Here is a 10703-nt window from a genome sequence, read left to right on the forward strand (position 1 = left end):
CCGGCCAATCATCCGCCCTCCACAAGCTGCTCTCTCTCTCACAAGCTCCAGGAGCCCCTCTGCTAGCGCAAGGACCTCCCCTCTCCCAAAGGAGGACACGCAGCTGCTGCCCAGAGGGGATTTGAACTTGGCAGGCATCCCAGAGAGCCCTCGACAGGGTGGACAGTGGGGCCCCAGGAGCCTCCTCTGCAGGACGGGCTGCTTGAATCCCATATGACAAACATCAGCTGCTCTAATGAATAAAGCATTTGTGTCAGGAAATAGGTACCCATGTCTGTTTTGCCCTTCTCCCTTGGGACCCCTCGGCCCCTCCAAATTTGGCCTGTGGGTGTTCTGCCGGCAGAAGCCAGGCAGCATACACATTCTCCCATTAGAATTCAAAGCAGCTGAGAGGCAACAGGATCTGAAAGCTGGTGCCATCCACACATTCCATGTCCCTTCCTACCCCAGGCCCACTCTCCCTGCAGCAGACAGTCCTTCAAGGCTGGCATGGGAGGCGGGTATGGGTGCAGAAGGCTCAGATCCTGAGTAGGCCCTGGGTTCCTCCCACACCCACCCCCTGCCCGTGCAGGTTGAAGGTGACTTGGGGAGAAGCAGAAACCCTCCTGGGTCGGGATCTGAGAGTCCAGGGTGAGTGCCATTGGAGATAGGTGCCGACACTGAGGAGGCTTGCCTATATGCTGGTCTGTGAACGAGATTCTGGGGGCTCCAAGGGGGTGCAGTGTCTATTTAGACATCACTCATTCTACTCAAGGTTTCAAAGCCTGACCGACGAGGGACAGAACAAAAGAGACGCCTTGTGAACACACCCTCAGGACAGTAGGGGAGAAGAGCCAGCAGTCTTAGTGGGCACTAGCAGTAGAGGAAGTGGGCACCAGTCAGCACCAGGCACCCTACTTATCTCCCCACCAGAAACAGACTGATGAGGCCATAGGAGCAGGAGAACAGCGGAGGCTGGGGCAAGAGGGACCAGGAACTGAAGGCACCTCCCCAGGGGATACTATCCCCACCCCCCAGCTCAGCTCCATCCAGGAAAGAGGGAATAGAGAAAATTCCTAAGAGGACCTGTAAACAGATAGTGGCCAGATGTAAACCTGCCTCAACTCTTAAATGTCTTTCCTGAGCTTACTCAAGACAAGTACCATTTTTCTCCTTTGCCTTTAGCTTCTCTTCTTTTCTCACCTATTTGTAAAGCCTCCTCAGGCAACCATTTTTGCCTTTTTGCATTTCTTTTGCTTGGGGATGGTCTTGATCACTGCCAAGTGATCAAAGGCAAAGGAGAAAAGGAAAGATATACTGATTTGAATGCAGAGTTCCAAAGAATAGCAAGGAGAGATAAGAAAGCCTTCCTCAGTGATCAGTGCAAAGAAATAGAGGAAAACAATAGAATGGGAAAGACTAGAGATCTCTTCAAGAAAATTAGAGATACTAAGGGAATATTTCATGCAAAGATGGCCACAATTAAGGACAGAAATGGTATGGACCTAACAGAAGCAGAAAATATTAAGAAGAGGTGGCAACAATAAACAGAAGAACTATACGAAAATGATCTTCATGATAACCACGATGGTGTGATCACTCAGCTAGAGCCAGACATCGTGGAATGTGAAGTCAAGTGGGCCTTAGGAAGCATCACTATGAATAAAGCTAGTGGAGGTGATGGAATTCCAGTTGAGCTATTTCAAATCCTAAAATGCTGCACTCAATATGCCAGCAAATTTGGAAAACTCAGCAGTGGCCACAGGACTGGAAAAGGTCAGTTTTCATGCCAATCCCAAAAAAGGCAATGTCAAAGAATGTTCAAACTACCGCACAATAGTACTCATCTCACATGTTAGCAAAGTAATGCTCAAAATTCTCCAAGCCAGGCTTCAACAGTATGTGAACCATGAAGTTCCAGATGTTCAAGCTGGATTTAGAAAAGGCAGAGGAACCAGAGGTCAAATTGCCAACATCCATTGGATCATCGAAAAAGCAAAAGAGTTCCAGAAAATCATCTACTCCTGCCTTATTGACTATGCCAAAGCCGTTGACTGTGTGGACCACAACAAACTGTGGAAAATTCTTAAAGAGATGAGAATACCAGACTACCTGACCTGCCTCCTGAGGAATATGTATGCAGGTCAAGAAGCAACAGTTAGAACTGGACATGGAACAACAGACTGGTTCCAAATCGGGAAAGGAGTATGTCAAGGCTGTATATTGTCACCCTGATTATTTAACTTACATGCAGAGTACATCATGTGAAATGATGGGCTGGATGAAGCACAAGCTGGAATAAAGATTGCCAGGAGAAATATCAATAACCTCAGATATGCAGATGACACCACCCTTACGGCAGAAAGCGAAGAGGAACTAAAGAGCCTTTTGATGAAAGTGAAAGAGGAGAGTGAAAAAGTTGGCTTAAAACTCAACATTCAGAAAACTAAGATCATGGCATCTGGTCCCATCACTTCCTGGCAAATAGATGGGAAAACAATAGAAACAGAGACAGATTTTATTCTCTTGGGCTCCAAAATCACTGCAGATGGTGACTGCAGCCACGAAATTAAAAGAAGCTTGCTCCTTAGAAGAAAAGTTACGACCAATCTAGATAGCATATTCAAAAGCAGAGACATTACTTTGCCAACAAAGGTCCGTCTAGTCAAAGCTGTGGTTTTTCCAGTAGTCATGTATGGATGTGAGAGTTGGACTATAAAGAAAGCTGAGTGCTAAAGAATTGATTCTTTTGAACTGTGGTGTTGGGGAAGACTTGAGAGTCCCCTGGACTTCAAGGAGATCCAACCAGTCCATCCTAAAGGAAATCAGTCCTGAATTCATTCATTGGAAGGACTGATGCTGAAGCTGAAGCTCCAATACTTTGGCCACCTGATGCGAAAAACTGACTCATTGGAAAAGACCCTGTTGCTGGGAAAGATTGAAGGCGGGAGGAGAAGGGGACGACAGAGAATGAGATGGTTGGATGTCATCACTGACTCAATAAACATGAGGTTGAGTAAGCTACAGGAGTTGGTGATGGACAGGGAAGCCTGATGTGCTGCAGTCCATGGGGTCGCAAAGAGTCAGACACGACCGAGCAACTGAACTGACTAAACTGTACCCTTTACCTGTTCATTTCAATTTTAATAAAATAGAACCATCTCCATAGATAAGATGGCCTTGGTGGACTCTTCATTGCACGAAGAGTTAAGACATAGAGAAGACACACTTCACCTCAACCCAAGAAAAGTGAGGTGCAGCGACATTGACACACGTGGAAACCAGAACCTACAACCCACAGCAAAGCCAGAGTCTTCCGTCGAGATGAGCAGAGCATCTGGGGGTTTCCTGACCGGATAGCGGTGTCACCATGAACAGCGCAGGACAGGCACGCATGAAGACTGCAGGTGCATCACGGGACACCAAGCACACAGCCGGCGACCGCGGGTGCCGCGTGTCCACATGGGTGAGGCCGCAGCGCTGACCCGGGAGGAGAGAGTCCGTGAAAGACATTCATGGAGTTCACCTTAGTAACAAAGCGACAATTCTAAATGCTCCGAGACTCTTCAGATCTCAGGTGAGCCTCTCCATCACTGTGACGCTCTTATCATCCACGTGACTAAGACAGGGACCATCGCAACCCCAAAGGCATCCTGTGAACCAGAGCAATCTGTGAAGACTTCCTCTCCCGCCTGGTGGGCAGCACAGTGGTGCCCTCCTGGGGGTAGTAGGGAGGGCAGCAGAAAGGTGGGATGTGATATCAAATGGCTGGCTTGGTGAAGATAAACAGGCCTGGCGGGAGGTTTGGTTTGAATGGAAGGATACTGAGGCAGTGCCAGGCAGTGGGCGCTCGTAGAGTTCCCCCTTCACATATTCACAGTCATGTGACATCATAGTGATGGGAGTTCCTGGGTCTGTGCCTTCCGACAGGAAGGATGCCCTGATGGCGCTCCTTTTAGACTCTTCCTTGGTTCCCAAACAGTTGTCCCTGGAACACTGGTGTCCCAATGGCTCCCTTCTCTGGGGAGCCCCCACCCCTCCCTAGGATGGCCCCAGTGCCCTTTCTCTTGCAGGGCCCACGTTCACACCACAGGGGCTGAGTTGCCACTTCCTAGGGCAGCCCTCTGGCTCCAGGGCCAGGCTTCCCCTTCCCGGAATATCACGGGCAGCCCAGTGTGGGCCTGCACATTCCTCCTGTAACTGCCAGGATTCCGGACGGGACGGGGTCTTTGTGCACAGTGGGCTCATCAAGTGTCCAGTAGGAGGAATTCTCAAATCTTTCCCAACATCAGGGTCTTTTCCAATGAGTCAGTTCTTCACATCAGGTGGCCAAATTATTGGAGCTTCAGCTTCAGCATCAGTCCTTCCAATGAATATTCATGGTTGATTTCCTTTAGGATTGACCGGTTTGATAGTATTGTTCAAGGGACTCTCAAGAATCTACTCCAGCCCCACAATTTGAAAGTATCAGTTCTTCGGTGCTCAGACTTCTTTATGGTTCAACTCTCACATCTGTACATAACTACTGGAAAGACCATAGCTTTGACTATATGGACCTTTGTCAGCAAAGTGATGTCTCTGCTTTGTAATATACTAAGATTGTCATAGCTTTTCTTCCAAGGAGTAAGTTGTGATCTAGTTAAAACGAGGCCAGTGGGGTGCACTCTAATCCAGAGACACATAACTGTGTCCTCATGAACAAATGCAGTCTGGACACTCGGGTACCACAGAGGGAAGATGCTGTGAAGATGACGGCAGAGGTCAGGGTGATGCCTGTGCAAGTCAAGGAACCACAGAGAGGTCAGGAGCCAGGAGAGAGGATGCATTCTCCCTCATCGCCCTGAGAAGGGGCCAGCCTGCCCACACCTTGATTTCTGAGTCTGGCCTCCAGTCCGTGAGGCCATACATGCTGCTGAACATGGTACCCAGTCTGGGTGCCCTACAGCCATGGGAATCTTCTCCAGACCCTCCCCTGCTCCAGCCCCAGCAGAGGGTGGAGAGGCCAAGAGGGTGCCTGTGCTACAAGGGTCCAGGCATGTGGGTGCCAAGGTCAAGAGCTGCCCCTGGAGAGAGCTGTGCCATGTCCCCCCACCCTCCTGAGGAGGAGGAATGGGCAAGTACACCCTCTGCAGACACGTGAGAGGCTCCCAGGGGGTCATCAGGAGTGTGACAGAGTCCTCTAGGGAGGCCCACCCCTTTCTGGGGCCACGACACTGGACTTTACTGTGGCTGCCCTAACAAGTAACCAGGAACATATGGCTGAAACAGCACCAAGGTGTCACCTCTCAGCTGTGGAGGTGGGATCAGGAGCAAGTCTCACTGGCCATGGTCACGGATGGACTGTCTGATCCAACCCAGGGCCTCAGGGCAGAATCTCTTCCTTATCTGCTTCAGCTTCTAGAGGCACCATATCCTCGGCCCGTGGCCTGGCATCTTGCTTTCCTCTCCCTGTGGCCTCCCTTTCAGTGGCCACATCTCCTGTCATCTCTCCCAAGTCCACCCGTATGACTCAGAACCACCTCCCATTACAAGGCCCTTAATTTATTCCCATCCACAAAGTTGCTGTGTTGTCCATGTAAGGGGATTTATCACAAGTCGTGGGGTCAGATGTGGGCATCTCGGGGGAACTTCCATGGACCTCCCAAAGGGAGGGAGAGGGGCCGCACTTGTCAGAGAAGCATCTGGTTTCCATTTAGACCGGCAGGGGCTGAAAGAGTGGGGGTTACATATCAGTTGCTGAGCAGAAGACCTTTTTACCTAGAAGGGGTCATTCAGGCAGTTAGTGACTTCCCTCAATCTACAGAGCACAATTGCACTCATCTCACATGCTAGTAAGGTAATGCTCAAAATTCTCCAAGCCAGGCTTCAACAGTATGTGAATGGTGAACTCCCAGATGTTCAATCTGGATTTAGAAAAGGCAGAGAAACAAGAGATCAAATTGCCAAGATCCATTGGATCATTGAAAAAGCAAGAGAGTTCCAGAAAAACATCTACTTCTTCTGTATTGACTATGCCAAAGACTTTGGCTGTGTGGATCACAACAAACTCTGGAAAATTCTTCAACAGATGGGAATACCAGACCACCTGACCTACCTCCTGAGGAATCTGTATGCAGGTCAAGAAGAAAGAGTTAGAACTGGACATGGAACAACAGATTGTTTCCAAATCAGGAAAGGACTATGTCAAGGCTGTATATTGTCACCCTGCTTATTTAATTTATGTGCAGAGTACATCATGAGAAATGCTGGGCTGGATGAAGCACAAGCTGGAATCAAGATTGCTGTGAGAAATATTGATAACCTCAGATATGCAGATGACACCACCCTCATGGCAGAAAGTGAAGAACTAAAGAGCCTCTTGATGAAAGTGAAATAGGAGAGTAAAAAAGTTGGCTTGAGGCTCAACATTCAGAAAACTAAGATCACGGCATCTGGTCCCATCACTTCATGGCAAATAGATGGGGAAACAGTGGAAACAGTAGCTGACTATTTATTGGGGCTCCAAAATCACTGTGGATGGTGACTGCAGCCATGAAATTAAAAGACGCTTGCTCCTTAGAAGAAAAGTTATGACCAACCTAGATAGCATATTAAAAAGCAGAGACATTACTTTGCCAAAAAAGTCCATCTAGTGAAAGCTATGGTTTTTCCAGTAGTCATGTATGATGTGAGAGTTGGACTATAAAGAAAGTGCTGAAGAATTGATGCTTTTGAACTGTGGTGTTGGAGAAGACTCTTGAGGGCCCCTTGGACTGCAAGGAGTTCCAACCAGTCCATCCTAAAGGAAATCAATCCTGAATATTCACTGGAAGGGCTGATCTGACGCTGAAACTCCAATACTTTGGCCACCTGATGTGAAGAACTGACTCCTTGAAGGCAGGAGGAGAAGGGGACAGCAGAGGATGAGACAGCTGGATGGCATCACTGACTCAATGGACATGAGTTTGAGTAAACTCCGGGAGCTGGCAATTGACAGGTAGGCCTGGCGTGCTGCAGTCCATGGGGTTGCAAAGAGTCGGACACAACTAAGCGACTGAACTGAACATAGAGCAGAGTGAGGACTGACCTCATAAGCTCAGGGGACAGTGTGGTCCCTATGGCTGAGCACTGGGAGCTCGACCCTCAGCCGAGAAATCACCTTTCCATGCTCAGTCACCAGCATAGCCATCTGTGACCTGGCCTTCTCTGCAGAAGGACTTTGCAGATCCTGGGGAACCAACTCCAGAGGAAGCATTTTAGGGAAAGACACTAGAGGAGAGACATCATATGCTCGGTGAGCATCGCACTCTGATGTTTATTAGGCCTGTGATGCTGGAGGCCTCAGAACCTGGACCAGCCAGTGTGGGCACCATGGGGATGACCCGGGCAGGGGCTGGGGGACACTGATGGGTGAGTCCCTCAGCCTAGCTGGTTGGGACCAGGTGAGCTTGCTGCAACACGGTCTAGTCGGGTCTGGGAGGTGTGAAGACAACAATGTCTGGGCCTCCTCGTGGGAAGTCAGAGAGCCCACTGCTTCTGACCGTGCACACGGAGCAGGGGTTTTACAGGTCATGGGCTCAGAAGCAGGAAGGGACGCTGCAGGGGATGGGTCTGCAGACCAGGGAAGGGCAGGAGGGCTGGCAGAACCTGGCAGACTGACAGGAGGGGATCACACACACGATGCGCTTGTAGCACACAGGGACATACAGTACAGCCTTGCAGCTCAGAGGCACACAGCAAACGTCCTGGCAGGAGTTGGACACAGAGCAAATATCCTGGCAGGGACTGGGCACACAGCAGGCTGGCTGGCACAGCAGAGCCACATGGGGGGTACCACAGGGGTTCTGGCAGCCCAGGGCAGGGCAACAGAGAGCAGGGCAGGCCGACTGGCAGGAACTGGGCACATAGCAAGTCGGCTTGCAGCCCACAGAGCAGGTGGTGTCACACATGATGGCGTGAGGCTGGGACGGGTTGGGACAAAGGACAGGGCTGGTCTGGAGGCTCCCTCCCCAGGGTGCCTTTAATACCCGGGCCAAGGTATCCTGGCAATGAGGCACCAGGTGTCTTCCTCGTGGCCGCCTGCTGTTTTTCCTCCTCCTCCCCCCGAGGGTCTCTTCCTGGAGCTTCTGGTTGCTGTGACTCAGTTCAGGAAGCTCCCTCAGCTGGAGGTTGATGGTGACCCAGTGGCCCTGGGATTTCTGAAATCAGAGCCTGGGTTGGATGGGAAAGGGCCGTCAGGCCAGGACTGGGCCCCCACGTGGTGATTTTCAAGGTCTTCCCTCAAATTTAACCACCCTGTCCTCTGTCCACATAAACACAATCACACTTGTTGCACCAGCACCTCCATTTGATTTGTGATCCAGAAGGTTCTCCCTTGGGGTGGGGCTCCTCACTGGGGGCTGTGGCCACATTATTGCCATAATTATAACAACCGGGTTCCAGTTCGTGCCAGGGCTGAGCTAAACATTTTACATGGACTGTCTCATAACCAATCAGTTATCAACCCTGCCACCATTCAAGGGGCCGGCAACACAGATATCCAGTCAGGAAGACCTGGAAGGTCCTGTAATGCACCGAAGCTGCTCGGTCTCACTCTACAATCTGTGGTCTTTACATTTCTCCTAACGGAGAGGGATTTAGGTGTGGTGTATGATTCTTGGATCTGTAAATTGGAATTTTCCTAATCAGATTTGGGGGATTTTATCCCTTATTTCTTCAAAATATCCTTAGGCTTCAGTGTCATTCTTTTCTCCTTCTGGGGTTGAAATTACTTGCATGTTAGCTTTTCTGATACGGTCTCAAAGACCCTCTTCATTTTTCTTAACTCTTTGTCCTTCTTCAGATTGGAGCATGTCTTAGGACTGACACGTCTTCCAGTTCACTGACTCTTTCTTCTTCCAGAACCCAGGTTGTGCTGTCTGGTCCTCGGGCTCTTTAATCTGAGTCTGTCCCCCTACACTGGGTCCCTGGCACCCCATACTGGGATTTCCCACTGCTCCTGGAACATGACCATTTCTGCAGCAGATTATTTACCTACCCTCCACCCAGTTGCTGCCTCTGCCTGGAGCACCCACTACCCCTGACCCTTTACCGCACTTACTGCCAGCTCAGCATCACCAGAGTCCCACAGACCACCATCCGGAACCCACTTCTCTGCTGAACTCACTTTCCGTTCTGGGTTTCAGCCCCCTCTGGAATGATTTCATGCGTTGATTTTTCATTCACTCATTTATCCTTTGACCTGAAGGGCTCATGAGCCTGGATGTCTCTATTGCCAGCACACAGAATAATCTGTTGCCTCAGCAAATCAGTTCTTGCATGATTACAATAAGGCAGAAGCTGACAAATTTTCTGTAAAGGGCAGAGAGTAAGCATCTCATGCTTTGCAGCTACCTGGTCTCGCTCACAACGACTCAACATTGTAGGGAAAAGCAGCCGTAGACACATTAAATACATGAGTGTAGCTATGCCCCAGAAAACTTCATTCACACGCAGGCAGCAGGACAGACTTGCCCACAGGTTGCAGTTTGCAGACTCCTGCTTCAAAGTTCTCCTGTGCAAATAAAAGCTCAAACTACACCATGGCCTCAAAGTCTTCATTGACAGCATGAGATAAAAAGGAGTAAAAGGATACAGTACTCTGAGTTGATTCTGAGGTGCCCCGTGCAGTGATGACCTGGAGAAACAATGTGAACCCCATAGAAAGGCAAACTAGAACATCCTGTTTACAGAAGGAGGAACTGGCCTCAAAGGCAAACTAATTTATGGAGGAAAATAGCATAAGAAAGCGTGTCCCAGGGTAATAAGATGTTGGGGAATCATGGTAGCAACATCACAAGGAAGTCAACAGTTGTGATTTTTGTTGCTGGGACGCCCACAGCCTGCGTATAAAAGCTGCCGAGGGAGGCAGCCTGCAGACATCCCCAGCTCTCCTCCAGACACCAGCCAACCCCACGCCACCATGTGCCACACCAGCTGCTCCTCAGGCTGCCAAGCTGCCTATGTGCCCAGCTCCTGCCAGCCATCCTGCAGCACGTCCAGTCCCTGCCACACGTCCTACTTCACGTCCAGCCCCTGCCAACCAACCTGCAGCACGTCCAGCACCTGCCAGGCGACCTGCGTGCCCGTGAGTTACAGGCCAGTCATACGTCTGCCGGTGACCTACAAGCCCACCCTGTGTGTGACTCCTTCCTGCCAGTCCTCTGTGTTCCTGCCCGTGAGCTACAGGCCGGCCGTGTTGGTGGCCCCCTCCTGCCAGTCCTCTGGGTGCTACCAGCCCTCCCGCCCCACCCTGGTCTGCAGACCTGTCTCCTGTAGTGCCCCTTCCTGCTTTTGATCATGAGCCTCCTCCCAGCTGCTCCAATGCAGATGGGGTCACACCTGTACCCCTCCCAACATGAGTCCTCGGTGGACCTCCAGGTTCTGCATGTGACAGATGAAAAGCATGATTGACCAACCTCTGAACCCAGGCAAGAACATGGCAGGATGATCTGGACCCTTCTGTGAACTGGTGCATTCCGCCTACCCAGAGGAAGCCCTGGTTCCCAGGGTCCTTCTCTGTCTTCTGAAGGAAACCACACCCCACGTGAGCCAAATAAACCATGCTATCTCAATGCAGCCTGTCCTCCTGTTTTATCTTCACATATTTTGAAGTTTTCTTCTTGGAGGTGAATACAAATCTTAAGTACAGAGGCCCCTCCTCAAAGAGCCCTTTTGACAGCTAAGCCGAAGGTGGAGGGTCCTTG

At 50.3% G+C, this 10703-nt stretch overlaps 2 protein-coding genes across 2 annotated transcripts; one reads left to right on the forward strand and one right to left on the reverse strand.

The window, feature by feature from the left end:
- Positions 1-7535: 7535 nt before the first annotated feature.
- Positions 7536-7907, reverse strand: LOC113898224 (keratin-associated protein 12-1-like). Its single transcript, XM_027551170.1, has one exon. It carries the CDS (start codon positions 7905-7907, stop codon positions 7536-7538), a length of 372 nt encoding a protein of 123 aa, XP_027406971.1.
- Positions 7908-9919: 2012 nt separating this feature from the next.
- LOC113898231 (keratin-associated protein 12-2-like) lies at positions 9920-10294 on the forward strand. The gene has a single exon (XM_027551181.1). The coding sequence runs from the start codon at positions 9920-9922 to the stop codon at positions 10292-10294; it is 375 nt and encodes a 124-aa protein (XP_027406982.1).
- Positions 10295-10703: the final 409 nt, after the last annotated feature.

The sequence above is a fragment of the Bos indicus x Bos taurus genome, chromosome 1 (genome assembly GCF_003369695.1).
Source record: "Bos indicus x Bos taurus breed Angus x Brahman F1 hybrid chromosome 1, Bos_hybrid_MaternalHap_v2.0, whole genome shotgun sequence".
NCBI classification, from domain to species: domain Eukaryota; kingdom Metazoa; phylum Chordata; class Mammalia; order Artiodactyla; family Bovidae; genus Bos; species Bos indicus x Bos taurus.

Bases quoted from the DNA above. Each gene is read 5' to 3' on its own strand.
- LOC113898224 (XM_027551170.1), bottom strand. From the start codon at position 7,907: ATGTGTGACACCACCTGCTCTGTGGGCTGCAAGCCGACTTGCTATGTG.
- LOC113898231 (XM_027551181.1), top strand. From the start codon at position 9,920: ATGTGCCACACCAGCTGCTCCTCAGGCTGCCAAGCTGCCTATGTGCCC.